The 21,713-nt window shown below is 51.1% G+C and overlaps 1 protein-coding gene across 2 annotated transcripts in view; it reads right to left on the bottom strand.

Annotated features, from left to right (window-relative positions):
* Positions 1-14,429: 14,429 nt before the first annotated feature.
* Positions 14,430-21,713, bottom strand: part of Tent4a (terminal nucleotidyltransferase 4A) — a 41,188-nt gene continuing 33,904 nt past the window's right edge. Inside the window, exons 10-13 of one of the 2 annotated variants that reach the window (XM_046430367.2) lie at positions 20,969-21,141; positions 20,004-20,162; positions 18,110-18,274; positions 14,430-16,588 (exon numbers count right to left, since the gene is read on the bottom strand). In XM_046430367.2, the coding sequence (XP_046286323.1) occupies positions 16,397-16,588; positions 18,110-18,274; positions 20,004-20,162; positions 20,969-21,141 (689 nt within the window). In that variant the 3' untranslated portion in view covers positions 14,430-16,396. Of the gene's footprint in view, positions 16,592-18,109; positions 18,275-20,003; positions 20,163-20,968; positions 21,142-21,713 lie in introns of both variants that reach the window. The other variant, XM_046430366.2, reaches the window with a different exon arrangement.

Genomic DNA, 21,713 nt, shown 5'->3' on the forward strand with positions numbered 1-21,713 from the left:
AAATGTATCCACAATAAGGGACCTTCTTGCCAAAATACTCCTGTAGGAATATTTTTTGTTGGTATTACAATAAATAATAAAGGCAAAGTTATATCAATTCTATCCAAATGCATATTTTCCATGTATGTTTCAATAATTTTTAATGCCTTTCTTGCTTCAGGCGTTAACATGTGGGGTGAATTTGGATCTGATGGACCTTTTAGGATATCAAATAAAGGTCCCAACTCTCCTGTTGGTATGCCCAGATAAGGCCTTATCCAATTTATGTCTCCTAATAACTTTTGAAAGTCGTTAAGTGATTTGAGTTGATCTATTCGTATTTGAATTTTTGGTGGACGGACCATGGTTGAGGATAATAGAACTCCTAAATAATTAATTGGAAAATTTAATTGTACTTTATCTATTGCTATCTCTAGATTATAATTTTTTAATAAGTTTGTAAGTGTGGCATAACATTCTAGCAATGTGTTTTTATCTTTGTGTGCTAATAATACATCATCCATATAATGAAATATTTGTAGTTCAGGATTTTGATTTCTAAGTGGCTGGATTGCTTTGTTAACATATATTTGACACATAGTTGGACTGTTAGCCATCCCTTGAGGGAGTACTTTCCATTCATATCTCTGATCAGGACCTTCATGATTCAGTGCAGGGATAGTAAATGCAAAATGTGGACTATCCTTGGGATGAATTGGAATTGAAAAAAAACAATCTTTAATATCTATAGCTAAAACGTACCAGGTTTTTTGCAAAGCAGACAATTGAGGAATCCCCGATTGAGCAGGTCCCATAATAACCATCTCATTATTAATGGCTCTTAAATCTTGCAATAATCTCCATTTACCAGATTTCTTTTTAATGACAAAAATGGGAGTATTGTAAGGAGATACGGAAGGTTGTATATGTCCCTCCGCTAATTGTTGTTTGACCAGGTCATGGGCTGCTTGTATCTTTTCTTTAGTCAGGGGCCACTGAGGAACCCATACTGGTCTATCTGATTTCCAAGTAATTTTTATTGCCTCAGTGACCCCTTCTGAAAACCCAGTCCATGTCTATTTATTCCCTGATCTATTTGAATTGGTGCTGCTATGCCTTGTTCTCGTAATCTTTTTTCTTTCCTGAAACCTTGTCTAGCCCTAATAGTGGGCGCATTTGGATTGATGTTATTTGTTAATGTCAAACCTAATTGATCTAGGACATCTCGTCCCCATAAATTTATAGGAAGATGATCCAATACATATGGCTGTATAGTTCCTTCACATCCTTCAGGATCCTTCCAATCTAATACCATTGCACTTCTATGGGGATTAGTTGCCACTCCTAGGCCTCGAAGCGTTTGAGTGGCTTGTTGTAATGGCCAATGTTTTGGCCATTCTTGACGAGATATGATGCTAAGGTCTGCACCTGTATCCAGTATGCCATTAAATTCATGTCGTTGAATATTTAGTTTTAGTATGGGGCGAGAATCTAAATTTAAAGACAGCATAGCCCAATCTACACCTGTGGAGCCTAATCCCCTGGAACCTTTTTCTATAGTACTACTGGAAAATTTATCATGTAGGCTGGGTATTATTAATAACTGTGCTATTCTATCTCCTGGTGAAATTACTGATATACCCTTTGGACAACTAGCTATAATTTTTATTTCACCTTCATAATCGGGATCAATTACCCCGGGACTTATCATAAGTCCTTTCAGCGTAGAAGAACTACGTCCTAACAATAAGCCTACTGTTCCTTGGGGAAGAGGTCCTTTTACTCCTGTGGGAATGATCTGAACTCCCATCTCTGGAGTTAGTACTGCTCTGGCGGAGGCGCAGATGTCCAACCTTGCGCTCCTTCTGGTTCGTCTGATGAGAGATCTGATGGATAATGTGTCCTGGGCACTACCCTGATGGTGTTGCTGGGTTCCTCCATGGTGTTTCTGGGTTCCTCCAGTGCCCCGTACATTTGTGGTCGTGGGCCCCGGAGCATTGGGCCCCCCTGTCCGTTTTTTGACAATGGAGCCCGATGCCTTTCTCCACGATATCGTGGGTAAACACTTGGTCCTTGTCTGTTTTTTGATAACGGAATACCCTCTATGGTGGTTTGAGAACGGCATTCATTAGCCCAATGTTTCCCTCTACGGCATCGTGGGCAAATACCCGGTATTCTATTCCTTTGATACCTAGCTTTGTTAAACCCTCCTCCTATGGGGCAACTCCTTTTAAAATGTCCTGTTTGATCACAATTATAGCATGTTTTTGGCCTGGCATCTAAAGCGTGTTGTACTGCTGCTAAGACTTGCCCTTGTTCATTAATATCTCTACATAATTTAATATATGTGTTTAAATCTTCATGTCTCCATGGTCTAATGACCTCTCTGCAGCAATGATTTGCTTGGTCATAAGCCAGTTGTTTTATAAATGGCATTGCCTGTTCTGTATCCCCCAAAATTCTGGAAGCTTCTTGAATAAGCCTATCTACAAATTCAGCATAAGGTTCATTAGTTCCTTGTATTACCTTAGATAATTGACCTTGTAAATCTCCATGCCCCTGTAAAGTTTTCCATGCCCTAACCGCATCTACAGCAATTTGTGCGTATACGCCAGGATCATATTCAATTTGTTGCCGTTGACCCTCATAAGGTCCTTTTCCTAACAACATATCTAGATTTCTTTGAGGGTAACCGGCTGCTGCATTTCGCCTAGCTGTCTCCCTGCAAAATTCCTCATTGGCAACCTTCCATAACAAATATTGTCCTCCATTTAGCACAGATTTACACATACTAGCCCAATCTGCTGGCGTCATGTCCAAGTTGGTAATGGATTCGATCATGCTTACAGTGAACGGTGCTTGAGGACCATAGGTTGTTACAGCCTCCTTTAACTGCTTCACTGTTTTGAAATCTAAAGCACGGTGAATTCGCTACCCTCCTGCCTGCTCAAGTACAGGGCATGCTAATCTTTGAGGTCCTGTCTCAGGATCCCATCTATCAACTACGGGGTTTGAGGGCCACTCAGCTATCTCCATAGGGGGAGCTGTTGGTTGAATTACGCCCTCTGGTGATAGAATGGTGTTAGTAGCAGCCTCCTGTTGTAGCTTTTTCCCTAATAGCTGTTTCTCCTCTAAGCTTTCTTCCTTTAAATTTTCTTCCTCTGTCTGACTAGCTTGAGAGACCTTCTCTTTTGCTTGATCTAAAATGTCTTTCTCCATGGTCTGAACCTCTAACAATTTACTTAACACTCTTTCAGTTTGTTTTTTTACTAATTTCTAATCTGTTATAAAGATAACGCAACCCAATAAGATAACACAAAACAAAACCGAAACAGAATGAAACAAAAACGGAACAAAAAATCGTTGTATCAATTTTCCTATTTTCTTGACATGTGCATTTGTGGTCTATTTCTATGTCTTCCTCAGGGGCGAACAACTTCAAACCTTGAGCCAACCATTTTTCCCAATCTGCCTGAGAAAATTCTAGGGATAGGCAGCTTGAAACAAACACAAAACAAATCAAAAGAAGAACACACTGTCTCCCAAAATGGTCACCCATTCTCTCGCCTTCCCTTAGGGGCAAGCAATTTCACTTACCCCGAAGCTTCAGACGTTCCCCGTACGGGCCACCAAATGCCGCAGTCTGGCTGGGCACAAATCACGAGCCACTGAAGCAGGAACAAACTTTATTTTTAAACTGCAGGAAAACACTTCACACAGCTCCCGGGGAATCCTCCTGAACGCCACGAGGCTTGTCCAGGAACCCCCAGCCGGAAATATCTCCCCCGGAAATCCCTCCTCCTGCACTTCCCCAACCAATGGGAACTCTCAGGGAATCCCAGGAAATCCCCACGAGAGCTCCAAAATAGTGCGAGAACTCAAAAGTTGTGGCAGAGGCGGATAGTAATGCCTCGCCTGTCAATCAATACTGTTGGCAAAATGCCAGGGGCCATACAGACTCGGCCATGGCTCTCAGCAGTAAAGGGGGGGAGGGGGTAAAAAAATTTCCTTTTCTGACCAAGAACCTTCACTTTCTTATAGCACATCCAACATGGTCAAGAATGACTGGCTTACCTTCAGAACTTCATTACAAAGAAACCCGGTTCCTGCCACATCCAGCTGGTGGATTCTTTCCTGGGAAACTGCAGAAAGAGCTCAGAGTGTGGAGGGGGCAGGGGCAAAAGCTCCAAACACCAGCCCATTCCTCCCGCCCATCCCCAAACGCTGGCAAGAGTCACACCTGCGGAAACTACACAGCCACCGGCTGGTGGATGGCGGGGGCCTCTGACCAGCTGAGGACACCACTGTCAGTCAACCTGAGGAGCACCCGCTGACCACATCCAGAGATGAGGGTCCCCCCAGGACAGGTGAAGCAGAGGACGGTCCTCCAAGGAGGTGAGAGGGCACTGAGTCTCACAGGGGAACAGCACGTCTCTTCCCTGAGGTAAAATCTGCCACTTTAACATGTACCTGTTTAGTACACTCCATTCACCACGCTGTGCAGCCGTCACCACCAGTTCCAGAATGTTCTCTCTTCCTCCCTGCACCCTCAAAGCCACTGCCCTGTTCATGTCCGTACGGATCTGCCTACCAGGAAACGGAAACAGAAACCACGATGAACACTCTTTGTGCCCATGAGGGACTGCTACCATCAAAAGGCAGATAACACAAACCTCAGGGGATGTGGGGAATCAGAGCTCCCTAAGTCTCACACGGTCTCCTGGTGGCTGCTGACTCCACTCCCATGTACGTGTCCGAGAGAAATGGAAAGATACGTCACGCAAAATCTTGCCTAAGAATGTTGATAGTGCATGCCCTAAAATAGCTGAAAGGTGGAAACAACCCGAATCTCCACCCACCCCCACACTACACAGCCATGAGAAGGGAGGAAGGGGGCACCCACGGGACTGCAGTGGCCGGGGGCGACCTCACGGGCTCTGTGCTAAGGGCGGCAGGCCGGACGGAAGGCCAGGGATCGCGGAGTCCCACTAGGAGGTTAGTGTGTGGGCAGACTGAGGACGTGGGGAAACGGCCATGCAGTTAAAATAGCTGCATTCAGCTGGGCAATGTGGCACATGCCTGTAATCGTAGCAGCTCAGGAGGCTGGGGTAGGAGGATTGCAAGTTCAAAGTCGGCCTCAGCAACTTAGTGAGGCCCTAAGCAGCTTAGAAGACCCTGTCTGTAAAGAAAAAATAAAAAGGGCCGGAGATGTGGCCCAGTGGTTTACCTTTAGTGGTTTGGATGTGGCTCAGTGGCTTAGCTTTAGTGGTTTGGATGTGGCTCAGTGGCTCCAACCCCTGGTACTAAAAAACAAACAAACAGCTGCAGTCAGTGCAGATGTTCTTCTGCTTGGGAAGGTGATGCATCGAAAGCACTGTTAGGTCAAAGTGCACTGAATGCAGCTAGCCTCTGAGCTCACCGCGTGGCCTGCTTCCCTCTGACTGCTCAGAACCCCTACACTAGCCCACACAGGGAGATCATCTACCACGGGGCCCGATTTACAGATGAGACGCAGGACCAGGCTGCATAGCGGAGAAACAACGGTGGAGTTCCACCTGCACATCCAGCTCCAAAATCCAAGTCCTCCCCACCCTGCTCCCACACAGACTCCTGCGCCCCAGGGAGAGCGTGGAAAGGTGCCCACTTGTGAGCCCCACGGGTCTGAGTGGCTGGGGCAGTGACAGTGCTCTTTACCACAACCACCTCACACTCCCTGGGGAGACAGAATGCTGGGATCCCACAGGAGCTGAGGGGGCGGGAAGGGTCCAAGGGGCTAATTTGTACCCGGCAGGTTGTTCCAGTTCTCCACGAGGCTGACAGCACATCACCGCCGTCACCTTGCAGATGTCAGAAGGACTGAGCTGCTGCAGAGACGCGCCCGACCGAGGCTCACACCTTGCCGCCTCGGCCCCCACAGCTCAGCAGGTACCTCCTTTACAACCACAGGGGGGTGGCCAGCACGGGATCCGATGACAAGCCACTGCCGCCTTCTCTGCAGGACGGTGGACGGGGGAGTGGCTGCTGGCTTACTGGGTCAGACAGTGTCCTCCAAAACTCCACATCCACTGGGAACCTCAGAATGTGACCCTGTGGAACTAGGGCTTTTGCAGGTGTCGTTAGTTAACGTAGGATGAGGTCATACCAGACGTGAGCCCCGATGCAATGCCGGGTGTCCTCATAACAGAGGGAATTCTGGATGCACAGGGAGGAAGAGTCCCATGAAGATGAAGGCAGCAGTCGCAGCAACTGCAGTCAAGAAAGGACGAGGAGCTGGAAGAAGCAGGAAGGGTCCTTCAGAGACAGCGTGGCCATGCGACGCTGGGCGTGGGCTTCTGCCCCAGGGATCTGAGAACACCTGCTGCCTGAGCCCTCCTGGTTGTGGTCCTTTGTTACAGCCCTGGGCACCAGGGCAGGCCCAGTGTGCTGCTTGTAGGCAGAGGTCTGGCACCCAGGGGGCTGCAAAGCTGCTGTAGAGCACAGTCTCATCCATCTGTGCCATGCGTCCTCCCAGACCTCAAAGCTAGGTGCACCTGCGGACACTTGCATCAGCCCCCACCTGTGGGTGCTCGGCCAGTGGTCTGCGAGGCTGCAGGTGCAGCTGGACGTGCAGGCCTGGAGCCAGCTGCTGAGCAGGAGTCCCCGCCTGCCCATTGCTCACTGATGACTCTTGGGAAGTTTACTCACATCCGCCACCCTGTCTCCTCACCCGTTCCCTAGGATAGTGGTCAGGATTAAATAGATTGACACCTACCAGCGCTCAGGGCAGCACTGGGCACACAGTGAGCCCTGCATAAAGCCGGCTGATAAGTTCTCACTTGGATCAAGAACAGGGCTGTGCTCTGGGCTCTGTGGACTCTCAGGTGTCCCAGGCTGGGACTAGGGAGCATCTTCTCCCACCAGCCACAGGGAGCCAAGCTCCCAGTCACCTCTGTGATCCCTTACACACAGTCAAGGCCCACTGTCTCCATTACGTCCAGCATGGAAAGGTTGATTCAGGATGAAAAGGGTGAGTTGCAAAGATGAAAAGCTTTGCTGCCATTTTCCAGGTCACTTGGTCCTCATCAAACAAAGTCTACCTGAAAACTGTCTCAGGCCAACACAGAACTGTGAGAAGACGAAATGAACAGGCCCACCTCGGGAGGTCGTCCTACAGGTTCTGGATCAGAGTCCAACCACAGACTTTCCCATGTGGGTGCACACCATACACACACGCCTGCAAGCACACACACCCACACGTGCACACACGAGAGTGAGCACGCAGCACCAAGAGCCACTCCATTGGATCACCACGCTCTCCAGGCTTTGCCAGAAGTCTTTGGACCAGGATGCTGCCCCAGGAGGGCGGGGCAGTGAGTGTTCCCCTAAAGTCACTGACTTGCTGGGAGTGTCGGGCTGGGGGCAGGCCAGCTTCTCTGAGGAGGTGACATGGGGCTAGAGTAGAGTTTTCCAAATGGAGGAACAGGATCTCAGGCAAGGAGGGAAGTTCCCTTCACCTTCAAGCCCCAAAGACAGTGGGGCCAGCTAGGCCAATGGCACACACACCCCAGCCATGTGGCTTTTTGAGACTTGGCCCTTCTCCACATGCAGACACTCACCAACACCTGTGTATCCAGCCAGGGGAAGAGGAGCAGGAAGAAAGCCGGGCCCTCCAGCTCCCCTCAGGGATGCGTCTGGAACTCACCATCCAGCCAGGTTGCCAGAGCAGGGCTTTGAAGGGTCGTGGGAATCTTCCCAGGCAGCACTTAGCATAAAGCAGTCTCCAAGGAAGGTTCTAGAAGCACCCCCTGCCCATGCTTTCTTTCATTCCTTGACTCCCTCAGCAAACATCGGCTGAGCGCCGCCTTGTGTCAGTGCAAGATCCAAAATTAGATTCCACGGGAAGTGCTACCTGAACACCTGAACCTCAAGAGGGCTTGCCACGTGGAGACCATTCCCCACAGCACAGTCCCCAACCAAGCACCCTCCCACGTGGGGTGAGGCCCCACCCCTGCTCTTCTCTGAGCCGTGACTGCTGGGCTCCCAAATCTCCCAGATAAGAAGTGTGGCTCTCTGTGCCTTTACTGTCTATAGGGACAGTGTGGCTCATACTGAACCCGCTCTCCTTCCAGGAGGCTGGAATCTGGGTACATCCCAGTCCCTGGGGGCCGATGTGACCAGCCCCAATAAACACACGGAGACGCTGGAGCCCTTATGCCCTTCCCTTAGTGACAGCACTTCACGTGAGTTGTCACACTTGCCAGAGGAATTTAAGCATGTCCTGAATGACTCCACCTGACTCCGCCCATGTGCCCCTGACTCCGCCCACATGCGTTTTCCTTTGGCTGCAATAAGCCACGCCCATGAGTACATGTCTACACCTCCATTCCTATGACTCCTAAGAAAATCAGTGAAATTCAGGGTGGTCTTGGGACCCCCAACACAATCCCCTAAGCCAAACAGTTCAATAAATCCCAAAGCAAACTTCAAATATGAGGGCCCACACCAGCTGAGAATTTGGTTTCAAGAGTGTGCTCGGAAAGTCAATGCCCAGTGCTCCACCCTGAATGGCGGGGAAGGGGACCTGGCTCCTGCCTCCAGGCCCGGTCAGGCCCAGCCCCCCAGGGGGCTCCCAACTGCAGATGAAAGCAACCCTCAGACCTGCTATGCCAAAGCCACCTTGCTGGAGCACAGGAGCATCCACCAAGCAGGAGAGGACAAAGCAAGACTGCTCTTTCCCTGAAGTGTGTAGCCCGAGGGGCGAGGGGCTCCATTCACAGGCACATGCATGCTGAGCAGTGCTGAGGCCGCAGAACAGACCCATACCCACCCCGCCATGTGTAGGGAGCATTTTTCTAACCCAAGGGAAGGGCCACTCAAGACACGCAGGAAGTCCCTTGCTTTGTGTGCAGGTCACGGTATGCACCCAGCCCTGTCCTGGCTCCTGGAGTACTCGCCTGCCTGCACAGATGCACTGAGAGCCTTCCACCTACAAGGTCCTGCAAAGCTCCTGAGGGTGTGCAGAAGTCGGGCAAACTAGGGGAAGGAAGCAGGTGCAGGCCAGGTAGGTCCAGGGCACCCAGGCACTGTCTGAGGCGCAGTTCCGGGAAGTGCAGCCTCGTGCCAGCTCCTCTTTCCTGTCAACTGGGGCCAAGAAAAGTCAATGTCTCTGGTGGATGCTGTTAAGTTGTAGGCAGTTTCTGTGAGGTAGGAAAAAATACCTCTAGAGGATGCGGCTCTGCCACCACTCAGGATGTGCTGCAAGTTTGCATTTAATTTAGACAAGCTCACACCAGCTCACGTGTGCTCTCCCTCTCCCCCTCTCTCTCTCTCTCTCTCCATCTGGTTCGGATATCCTCCTTTGAACCAATCAAACAGGGAGGGGGGAAAGGAGGACATGCAAATCCAGGAGTCTCCCCCAGGTGCATTCCAGGGTCACTGAAGTTCACTGCCCCAGTAGACAGGCATCTGAGGGACCACATCCTGCCTCAGGAGCCTCACGTGAGCTGAACATCCAAGTGCCCAGAGGCCCCATGCCAAGGGGAGCTGTGTCCCCCAGCACCTTGTCCAACCAGCCAACAGGATGACAAGCCTGAGAACCACACAGCTCTCATGAGGGTCAGGCCACACACACTCCCAGAACGCAGGGACCGGGAACACAACATCTCCTATGGAAATGCCCTGTCACCTCCCTTCCCTGATGTCAAGGAAAAGCCCCCTCCTGTGTAAAAGGACTTCCTCCTGTCTGCCTGCGGTTTCCTTATCACCCATCACTGGGCCACCATCAGCCACAGTGCTTACCTCCTCCTGAAAGTCACCTTGCCTGCACCTAGCTGCCCAGCTCTTTAGCTGACTGTCCCCCAAGCCAGCATTCCTCCCACCTAAGTCTCCCCAAGGCACCAGGCAACTAGAGACCACAACCACCCCTACAGCCCGGAGCCCACAGAGCTACTCAGACCAGCCCATCCTAGGCCATACACCTAGGCCATACAGCCCATCCTAGGCCATACACCTAGGCCATACGGCCTATAGGTTTCTCCTTAATACTAGCTTAATGCCCAGCCTACCTTAGGGAACAACCCGCCTGGAGGTGAGATGCCAGCCCAGCCCACAAGAAGCCTGGGCGGGGGACCACCGCAGGAGCGTGGAGGAGAAAATCTGCATGCGGAGGCTAGAGTGCCCCCTGTCTTCTCACGGTGAGACTGCTCCTGCAGCCAGAACTTCAGGAAGGCCTGCAGAGAGGTCAGCCTGGCAGGGGGAGGCAGCCCCAGTCGGATGGTACTCAGGGATTCCAGGGGGACAGCGGTGCCCACCGGAGCTGGCTCACCATGCCAGTTCCCCTCTGTGCAGGAGCACAGCAGTAAGGCCAACCCATCGGGGATTAAGACATGGAAATGACTGAGATGAAATACTGATAATGACCTGCCTCACTGTGGCTCCAGCTCATCCTCAGCCTATGATGATCAGCTGGCAAAGTCATCCCAGATGGGCCACGGTCAGAAGGCCACAGTCATGGACCTGCCTCAGAGGTGGTCAACATTTATCTATTTAAATTCAAATTTAACTTGGATTTTTGCACATAATTTTTCCAAAATCTAGAAATCCTAGGAAGTAATTAAAGTAAACAGATATTGGGCTAGTAATCAGCAGCATCTACTATGGTGTGTTAGAATAAATTTGAAAACCACTGTACTGGAATGTCAAATGACAGAATTAAACCATACCACTTTTCTTTGAAATTGCTCAAAGCCCCAGACTAAGAATTTTAAATATGAAATGAGCAACGTTATAAACTTGAATGCAAGAAGAAAGGAAAAGAAAAACACACGGCCATTTATTAAAATACATTCCCTTTGCCTCTCAGGGAAATCGGCTCCTCGTCGCACTCCCTTCTGAGGGGGCAGCTTAGTCCCCCCCAGCAGTCCCATGGCTCTGACAGCAGGAGTGGGCTGAAGGGGTGAGGGGAGGGGAGGAGCCCCCAGAGGGTGAAGAGCGCTTTCAGGACAGGAGACGCCTGGATGGGCTTAAGGACAAGGATGAGCAGGTCCCCTGCAAAGGGGCCCTGTCCCTAGAAAGCAGGCGCCTCTCTGTGATTGTGTGATCTGCTGGTCAGGGAGGCAGGCAGGAAGGGGGTCACTCTGGAGAGCTCTCTGACAGGGAGGTGAGGCCCTCTAGGGGACATGGAAGGAGAGCTGGGGAGGCGACAAGAGTTGCAACCAAGTGGAGATTAGGGAAGGGAAAAGGAACAGGAGAAAGGGCTGCTCATGGCAGAAGGGTTCCCTCTGACACATGTCATATGATCCTGGCTGAGGCCCTGGAACCCTCTGCTTCAGCCAAGTCACCTGTGCCACCTACGCTGGACTCTACGGCTTTCCCTGTGCTGGGCACAGGGCTGAGGGCACTGGGAGTCAGTGAGTCCACATGCAGCTTTTGCCAGAAGGACACTATGGAAAGACAGGGGATGAGGAATTTCACCCCGTGGGCCACGTATCCTAAAGCAGGTGCACAGCCAGTCAGCCAGGAGACGAGGGAGGAGGCAGCACCGTAGCGACCCAGTGAGAGCAGCACAGACAAGCTGCAGCGACCCAGAGCGGGAGGCAGCATGCTCAACGGTCAGAGCAAACGTCTCCAGAATCCACTTTTTCAGAGGGCAGAATCTTGTACCTATAAAAACCACCATTACAACCAAGCCCAGCAGGAAATCTCCAACACTTTGTGAGCCTGAGTAGTTTTATCACAGACACTTCAACACTCTCACCAAGCTGAAGAGAACACGGTGTCGCCAGGCAGCACCACGGATGGACAGCAAAGCACGGACACAGGCCACGTGTGGAATTTGTTGGGGCTCAATAATAACGTCGACCAGCTCCCAGCGGAAGACACAGCTGCCATCAGAGAAAGAGGAGGGGTGCCACATTGTGTGACCAACAGCCCCGTGTGGCTCCGCTCTGCACACGGCCTGGCTGCTGCTTCTCACCGAGGACAGAGCAGACTCGGGAACTCTAGCCTGCTCTGGGTTATGGGGCAGGAGTTGCAGTCTCCTGAGATGGGAATTGGCCTCCACCATCTGCGCCACAACCCACTTGGGACCTGAAACACAGGCTGCGATCCTAGAAATCTGCATCAAGTAACACACTTCTTACCAAAAATGCTAATAATTAACTCTCACCTGGTTACAGTCCTAAGCATCATCATTTCATCTCAGAGGAGGGTCCACACTTGCTGCAAGGGTACAGCCTTGGAGGACCCTGAGTGGTGGTACTCCATGGCACAGGGCCCCTAAGACAGGTTCAGACTCCGGGTGACTCGTGCACAGCCCCTTTCCCTCTAAGTCTGGTTTCTTGACATCACTTGAGATTCATCCTCATGCATCTAATGTCATGGACTGTCCTTTTCTAAGACTGAGTCATGTGCTGGAGTTAAAGGTGAACGAGGCTACCATGTGCTCACCCCTCATGCCCAGGGCTGGCAGGACCCAACACCTCCCCACAGGCCTTGGAGACAGTAAATAAAACACCTTGAGCAGTTCTCAGGCAATGAGGACAGCCCTCAGTGTGGGGTGTCCAGGATGTCTGTTCAATGTTGGCGTGGCCTCTTCTAAACCAGCACCCTTTGTCATCGAAGCCTGTGAGCAGGCAAGCACCTCACAGTGGTATAGCACACGGGTGAGCCACATGTGGCCCTAGACATCTTGGTTACACCATGGGGGGGGGGGGATTAAAGCCATGCATTATGGCGACAGGTGCGTGTGGATCACAGATGTCACCATGTGGCATGCATCTGTGGGTTGGGCGCCTCCACTCATTGGTACCACTAGGCGTCAGGCACGGAGACATAACTTGCCACTCACCATCCTGTGACATCAGGCACAGGGACACAGCTTGCCACTCTCCATTCTGTGACACCGGGCACAGGGACACAGCTTGCCACTCGCCATCCTGTGACATTGGGCACGGGGAACAGCTTGCCACTTGCTATCCTGTGACATCGGGAACAGGGACACCATCCTGTGACATCAGGCACGGGGACACAACTTGCCACTCTCCATCTTGCATCGTCAGGCATGGGGACACAAGGCACTCGTCATCCTGTGACATCAGGCACGGGGACACAACTTGCCACTCTCCATCCTGTGACATCTGGCATGGGGACATAGCTTGCCACTCTCCATCCTGTGACATCAGGCACGGGGACACAACTTGCCACTCTCCATCCTGTGACATCAAGCACAGGGACACAGCTTGCCACTCGCCATCCTGTGACAACTCAGGAGGAATCCTGGAATGTGGATCGGATGGAGAGCTAATAGGTTCTCGAGATGAGGGGACCTTGCCAGTGATCAAAAGGAGGCACGGCCACCCTGCAAACCACTGGCCGGTGGGAGCAGCCTCCAGTGTGCCTGATGCCCACCAGGTATGGACAGGGGTGCACAGGCCCTGCTTGGATAGGACCCCTCCATCCCTCAGAAGCCCCTGGCACAACACGTCTGTGCCCCCAGCTTCCCAAGAGAGCACAGTCAACCTCCCCCGTAGGCGACTGGAGTCCCTACTCTCTGGCTCCTTCTGGCTCCCTCAAGCTGTCCTGCAGGCAGGCCCCTCAGTGAGACCCAGGGGCAGGACAAGGCAAGTCCCCTCTCCCCCACCAGCCCATCAGATGGTCTTCCGCTCCATCTCCACTCAGAACACCTGCAGCCAGGTCTTACCTGCTGTAGCATCGTCCTACAGCACCCAACCTCCAGTGGCCCCCATGACCCGGCTCATCTGCTACCAGCCTCTGCTGGCACAGCCATTGCTGCGTCTGCAAGGGGCTGGCTCCCTCTGTTGTCCAGGCCAGTGCTGGAGGCCTCACTGCCCGAGAGCTTTCCCAGACCCACACTGGCCCTCCCGCTCCTGTGCTTTCCTAACCAGCACCACCAGGTACTTCTGCCTCCACACACTCATTAGAACGGCGTGCTGCAGGGGTGGGGCTGTCTTCGCCTGGCAGCACCTGCTGTGAGCCCTTGTGAACCCCTTGAGGAGGGTGATTTTTACCCCAATGTCCGCCTGTGCCAAGCCAGGGCGCTGAGGCTAGTGGTCTCAGAGCACACACTGCAGGGGCCAGACAACCTGGGCAGAGTTCTGCCACTGCTGGCCGTAAGCACCCTAGGAAACATCCTAAGAGTCACACCCAAGGGACAGTAGCTCCACTGTGACTGCTGGGTGGCTGGAACCCTGGGGCACTGCACTGTGGACACCATCTGCTTGTCAGAACTACAAATACGGCCACTGGGAACCCCCTTAGCATGTTGGCACAGAGCGAGCTTCTGTTACTTTTCTCTCACTCTGGACTCGCACAGAAGGCTGGAACCCAAGGCCTCAATGTGCCAATGATAAAATAAGCCCAGTCACCTCTTTCCAGGCTGGATAATCCTGCTTAGACCAGGTCATGAGCTAACATATCACCACCTCACCCATGCATCTACTAACACACAAAACTGGTTTCCAAAGTTTATTAAAAATCAAAGAATAGAAAAACTTTACATAAAAATATGTCAATTTTAGCTTCCACATTGTTGTCCACACACAAAAGAAAATCAAAACATGATATCTTTTTGTTAACCTGCAGCACGTGACCACAGTGGCAGCCAGACCAATTCATTTGGTTCACCATGACGGGAACGGACATGGTACCTGTGTCTCCGAATGGAGCTTTAAAACACGCACCTACGGGACACTCACTGTCCCCACAATGGTTTCCTTAATGTAGGTTTACAGTCAGTATTGCTAACGCGTAGAGATTAGTACAGGCCTATAGATCAGTGTTTATAAATATTCTCTATCGATAGTTCACAATTTAAATATTTTTAAATATTCTGGGTGATTCCGATCGTCACGAGCTGCAGATCACGAGCTGCTGCTCTGGAAGGCTTCCCGGACACTGCGGCAGCAGGCGGCAGCACTGACGACAGGGCCAGGCTGCTTCAGAGGCAGACCCTGACCCGTGGAGCTGGTCCTCGTCGGGTGTCCACTGCGGTCAGACATCAGTCTAGAACTCCCCACCACCAGGCATCGATCAGATGTCATGGCCGTTAGCTTCTTTCCTCGACACTCTCCACTAGTGGGCTTCAAAGACCAACCTACCTTAGTGTTTATTGAGCAGGGCCAGAACCCATTTTAAAAACAGGAAGTCAGAGGACCTACAGGACACAAACCAACTCCCAGGACAACTGTGGTGCTCCCAAAACTCAGGGTTAGGCAGAATGGATATAATCTTGTTCAAAAAAAAGGTAACAAAGACAGTGGTTGTGGCAGAATACACTTGCATAGTATACCTGTATGCTTCTGACAGCGGCCCCAGCCGCCCGGCCACCCTGGCTGTGCTCTCCTGTGATACGTTAGGTGCTCCCCTGGCGCGCTGGCAGCGCAGGTGCTTCTCAGGTATTTGCTCTTAACAGAACGAATGCATACTGCTATGCAGATTCCTCCACGGAATCAACGGAATTCCTTTCTCCACATTCCTAAAACTGGGTGCCATTGTCTGTAATGATATCCACCAACCCACCATTACAGGCCATGCCACTAAAACTGACTGACGCTTCCCACGTTCACATCTAAGATTTTATAATGTGACAACCTTTTCTCTCCTTAGAAAGTTATACTTCTGGCACTTTAAATGCTGGGTTTGTTGTCTAGTTTAAAAGAACCAAAAGCAAAAATGTTAGAACTCCTGGTCAGAGCAGGCAGCACCTGGGGCCTCGAGGAAGGGCCCCTGGGGTGCTGGTCAGAGGCGGTTTCCCCTGCACCTGACCAAGAGAAAGACGTAAAAGTAAAACTCCAAACCTTCTGTGGTGTTCGTAATGATGCTCATCAGACAACCAGCCAACACGATGAACCCAACTTAGAAAATGTAACTTGGGAAAGGATCTAAGCTTGTTTAAAAAAATTCCCTCTTCCCTTAAATATAACTTATGTGAAAATATGAAATTAAATAAAAAATATTTGAGTTATTGCACAAATCATAAGTTTTCAATATTTACATAGAAAAACAGTTCTGAAGTTTCAAACAAAACTTGAGGGCAGTAAAACACGGCCTCCAGCCCTGAACGCTGGGGAAGACGGAACGGCAGCTCTCGGCTGACGACAGGAAACGAAAACCCCACCCGCAAAGGACCAACGCGGCTACTGCAGACACGACTCAGAGTGGCCCACGTCCCGGCGGTCCTGAGCCGGGGCTGCTGGGCTGAGCGGGGGCTCCTGGAAGGCGCGGTGCGCCCCTTTCTGGTGAGGCTCCGCGGGCGCCACAGGGGCTGTTCTTTAAAATGGGGGCGACCACCACACAAAGACATGCAGAGTGATCAGCCGGGTGCTGGACAGCCACGTCGCAGGAGCTGGATGTTGGTCCCGGCTCCCCGTGGGGCTGAGGCCACTGGGCAGTCTGGGGATGGGCGCACAGCCAGGAGCCATTATCTGCTGAGACTCACGGGCAGGCTGTCCCTGGTGTGCGCATGCTTTTTCCTCCTCCAGCCTGTGCGGTTATACTGGTGGTGTCCCCGGTTGCCCACGGGGGGCCGCACGCCTCCGCTGCCCACAGAGCTGTAGCCACCACTTTGGGCATGGCTGTGGGAGCCTTTCATGGACAGTTTCATTCCGTTGTGCTGCTGGAGGGAAAAAGAGGAGAGCAGTGTGGGAGCACAGCACACACACAGGCCCACTGAGACCCTCCCAGTGGAGCCCTGCGAGGCCCAGTCCTCAGGCAGCACACTCGAGCGCCCACGAGCACCCTCCATCTCCAGTGGCAGGAAGTCACCAAGTAGAAAGGGAGAATATGCAATGCCTAATGCAGCACCTTGCCATGCTGCCCACATGGAAACACTGAGGTGACATCACCCAGGCAGGAGTGACAGACACCTGCACTCTCACACCTTGAAGAGAAAAACAGCTTTATTCCCACTGAGCTGAGGGAAGTATGGAGGGCCCATGTCCAACTACACAAATTCATCAGACTCTCACTTCCAGCTGATCTGCACACAGGAGCAAGGTCTTGGCCACGTCTTCCCTGTCTGCCACCTGGCATCACCCACCAAGCTGGCACGCCCCCGCCCTCAGGCCTGCTCACTAGTACATGCACATCCAGGGCCTTCCAAGGCACATTCCCTGCACTACACGGCTCACGGAGCTGGTCTCAGGACAACTCTGAGCAAAACGAACAGTTGTTCCTTGGGAAAGAAGGAAAGCCAACACACACGGGAGTGACAAAGCTGCTTTCCCTCGTCTGACAGGTCACACAGCCATGAGGGGAAAAAGGCCCGCTGCAATGGGGTGGACACAGCCAAGGAGTGCTCGTTACTGAATTACTCAAAGAAAACTAATAACCAGGAATGAATGGCACAGGGCCAAAGAACTAGCACCCAAGAATAAAGAATTTACCAGCAAAACATCATTAGATGAGCTAAGAGGGACCGAGGAAGAGGCATGAGGACTAGCAAAGGCACCAAGCATCACCAGCGTCCAGGGGAAGGCCTCAGACCCTGCAGGGGTCCCTGGAAGGTTGTCTTCCAATACTCAGGCGCATCAAGGGCACAAGAACAAAGAAGACCAGTTTTCTCAGTGCACGCTTCCAATTCCTTGGGCCTGACAGGCGAGCGGCCAGGGGTGTGCAAGAAGCATTCTGGCCCATGGAGACCAAGTGAGCTGAGCACACCCAACAAGGCTGGGCCATCCAACTACCCCTAATGACCTCCAATGGGGACAGGGAACATTAAACTACAAGATTAAAACAGTACTGTGCAGAGGTGTGGCAACAGTGGTTCTTAACTTTGTCTTTTGTTTCTTGAAAACCAAAATATTTAGCAATAAAATGAACTTTAAAAGTAAGTGGGAAAACAGTCTTCATTTTGAACTTGCCTTCTTCAAGTTTCTGTTTTATACTAATCAATTCAACAAAAGAAGGATGCTTTGGGTGAATAATTACACTATATTACATTTTAAAATAATATTTTTAAAGTTTTGTTTAGAAAAGAAAGCAAACGTGAAACTGAATGACAGCAAACAAATTCCCTTTTAAAACAATCTCCCTGGGATTCTCTTAAGAGAGGATGCACGCACTAGCCTCTCAGAGCAGACGCAGCATGTAGGCGTCATAGGCCATGGGCATGTGGGCCCTGTGTGGCACGTACCTTGTGATACAGGTGAGGACTCGACAGTGGGTTGGGGGACGCCGAGGGAATGGCTGGGGAAGACACGTGGTGGACGGCTTTCAAGGACACAGTTCCTTCAACACCTGCCTGTCTGCAAGGAACAGGAGCAACCCCAAGGGTCGGCGGAGGGATAGTGAACCTGGTCTAGGAACAAAACAGAAACATCCCCATGTACAAGTGGAAGCACCAAGTCCCAGTACCACAGCAAAGGCAACAGCTGCCACCCAGGCTCAACAGAGCAGCTGTGTCTTGTTATAAGCTGTCAGCATTTCCTTTGAATTAGAAAGATCTTACATTCTGAAATAGCAACAATATGAAGTATGCCCAATAATATAACTCTTAAGTTTTAAAACTCATTGAAGACCAAACCAAGATTCAAAAATATTAGTCCTCAGAAAACTGCCACTCAGATCCCTGGTAAATCCCCTGCTCCAATCTGGCTGAACACAGGACAGGACAATAGTGGGCAAAACAGTCCCTGCCTTGGCCCCTCCCCAGCTCTGGACTACTCTACATGGCCCTTGCCCCTCCACCTCAGAGGCATGCTGGTGGGGAGAACTCCCCAACTGCCACCACCTAATCGTCAGGCATCACAGACGCAGGCAGCCTCCAGTGCAGGGGACCAGCAGCCACAAGCCAGCAGCCACCCCCATGACACTGGCTACTCCTCACTGTAAGCACAGACAGGGGACTCTCACCCGGAGTCTGGCTTCTGGCATGGCCCTACAATAGACCCACGTTCTCTCCTCTGCAGGGGCTTCACCCCCTGGGGAAATGGGTCACCAGGACAGCAAGCACCATCCCCAGGGGTCTCTCTGACAACTTAATGTGCACCAACTCCAGCATCTTTTTTCTTTTTCCTTTTTGTTACCAAGGCTTGAACCAAGCAGCTTTAACCTCTGAGCAACATCCATGGCCCTTTTTTATTTTGAGACAAGGTCTCTGCCAAGTTGCTGAGGCTGTTTTGAACTCTCAATCCTCTTGCCTCGACCTCCCAAGTTGCTGGGATTACAGGCGTGAGCCACTGCGCCCAGCTCTAACGTCATCTGGCTTAGTCCCCAGATTCGGACACCCTGGTTTTTTGAGCTGCACAGGACAGACAACGCATACAAGTGCCTCAAGACAACACTGGAAGGAGGGAGGCCTCAGCCTGTGTGGACACTGCAACAAGCTGAAAACTCGGCCTCTCTCTACTGGCCTGGGACAGATGGATAAGTGGCAAACTGGACCACCGTCTGACGTTCTGTTAGACAACATAGGCCATATGAGGACCAAGCAGCAACAGCAGCATGAGGCTGAAGCTCAGTGGCTGCCAGGGGCTCTCAGAGCCCTGAAGAGCTGAACAAATGCCTTTTGACACAAGAAGGTCAGATGCCAGGGCCAATGTCATGACCAGGAAAAGGCAACTGAACATCCGGGGCAGAATTCCCTTTGATAGCTTAGGCACATGCTGCGGTCCTGTACGCTGGATCAGTGAAGGATGGCAGGCTATGTGACACATCTTGAGCAAGGCGTGTCACACTCAGTAACAGGTGAGATCATGGAGCTGGGCTTTTGAGTGGCTGGGGGCCTAGGAGTTCCTCCTGTGAGAATAGGTCCCTGTAGAGCCAAACTACTCCAAGAAGCACATCTGCACACACCAACGTCTTTTCCGAAACTGGCCTGCCTTTCCTTCTAAGGAAATCAGTGTGTTGGTTTGTACACATTCAATTTATGTATAATGGGACAGAGATACAATGAGAGAATTTCTATGAAAAGATAAAAATGCTGACCAAATTGAAATCTGAGAAAGCTCTTCTCCTAATTCAAAAGCGTCTCATATCTCCTCTAGTGCCCTTCACAGCTGGGCTCCATCCTGGAAGTAAAGCCATACCTGACTGTTGGTTGTCATGATCAGTGCTCTGGAGGGAGTGGACTGAGGCTTGCCACTGGGCACTGGCAAGGCAGCGGGTAGGCTGGCCATCAGAGCTGCTGGCGCCTGCAGGCTGAACTGGTAAACGCTGGGTGTGGTACATGGTGGTGTGTCGGAGTCCTGGAGTCCAACACAAAAAAACAAGGATTGCTGCTCACGGAGGAGCACTGCCTGGTATAGGTGGGACACAGGGTCTGCTCTGGGAATAAGTAAGCCCTGCTCTGAACAACAGGAGAATGCAGTAGGCCAGACTGCCCTCTGGGGCTCTCAGGACTAGAGAGGCCTCGTGAAACACAGAGGACACAGCTGGGTTCCTACTATTTTCATTTCTATACAGGCTTTTTAAAAACTGTTTAAGAAAGTCCACTGACTTGACTGGAACAGTATCACGGCTCTTGACCAAGAGGTCACATGAGTGACCAGGACCCCAGGTTCTCAAGGGGACGCAGACTCAGGGTGCATACACACACAAAGAGGGATGCAGACTCAGGGTGCACACACACATACACACACGCACAAGGAGATGCAGACTCTGGGTGCGCACACACATATACATTCACGCACACAGGGGGATGCAGACTCAGGGTGCACATACACACACACACAAGGGGATGCAGACTCAGGTGCACACATACATACACACACGCACAAGGAGATGCAGACCTAGGGTGCGTGCATGCGCGCACACACACACACACACACACACAGGGAGATGCAGATTCAGGGTGCACACATATGCAAGCACACACATGCCCACACACATACACAGGGGGATAGAGACTCAGGGTGTGCATGCGCACACAGAAAAACCAAAAATTCCTAAAACTGAGGAATGGGTTTTGGACTCGCTAGGGCAGGTGCCTACCAAGAACACAAACCATCCAGCAGACATATCAGGAGGTGGTGGAGGGCAAGGTCATACTCACTATGTCACTTCCAGAAAGTGAAGACACAGAGGAAGCAGAGGAGCCTGAAGAGAGGAGCTGGGGACTAGACAGGGACAAAGTCAGGCGCTGGCTATAGGGTGACCCGGGCTCTCGGCTCTGCGTCTGCTCCCCGTTGCACGTAGTGACTCGCTCCTTTATCTTGATCCTGTTGTCTGTCACAGGGCACAAAAACAGGTTATGAGAAGAGCAGATGCACACCGTCCCAAAGGGCAGCATCAGGCCCTGGTGCCGGCAAGCCCAGGAGAGCTGCCAGTGTGACTGACAGAGTCCATTCCACGTTTTCATGAATCTAACCTTTTTTTTTTTTTTATTGGTTGTTCAAAACATTACAAAGCTCTTGACATATCATATTTCATACATTAGATTCAAGTGGGTTATGAACTCCCATTTTTACCCCAAATACAGATTGCAGAATCACATCGGTTACACATCCACATTTTAATATAATGCCATATTAGTAACTGTTGTATTCTGCTACCTTTCCTATCCTCTACTATCCCCCCTCCCCTCCCCTCCCATCTTCTCTCTCTACCCCATCTACTATAATTCATTTCTCTCCTTGTTTTTTTTCCCCATTCCCCTCACAACCTCTTATATGTAATTTTGTATAACAATGAGGGTCTCCTTCCATTTCCATGCAATTTCCCTTTTCTCTAATCTTAACTATATTTGATGAATTACTAGAAAACATTAAAATGTTTGTAATAATGTAAATAAATCATCT

The sequence above is a fragment of the Marmota monax genome, unplaced genomic scaffold (genome assembly GCF_021218885.2).
Source record: "Marmota monax isolate L192 unplaced genomic scaffold, Marmota_monax_Labrador192_F-V1.1 WCK01_AAM20220418_F8-fsc00082, whole genome shotgun sequence".
Classification (NCBI taxonomy): Eukaryota; Metazoa; Chordata; class Mammalia; order Rodentia; family Sciuridae; genus Marmota; species Marmota monax.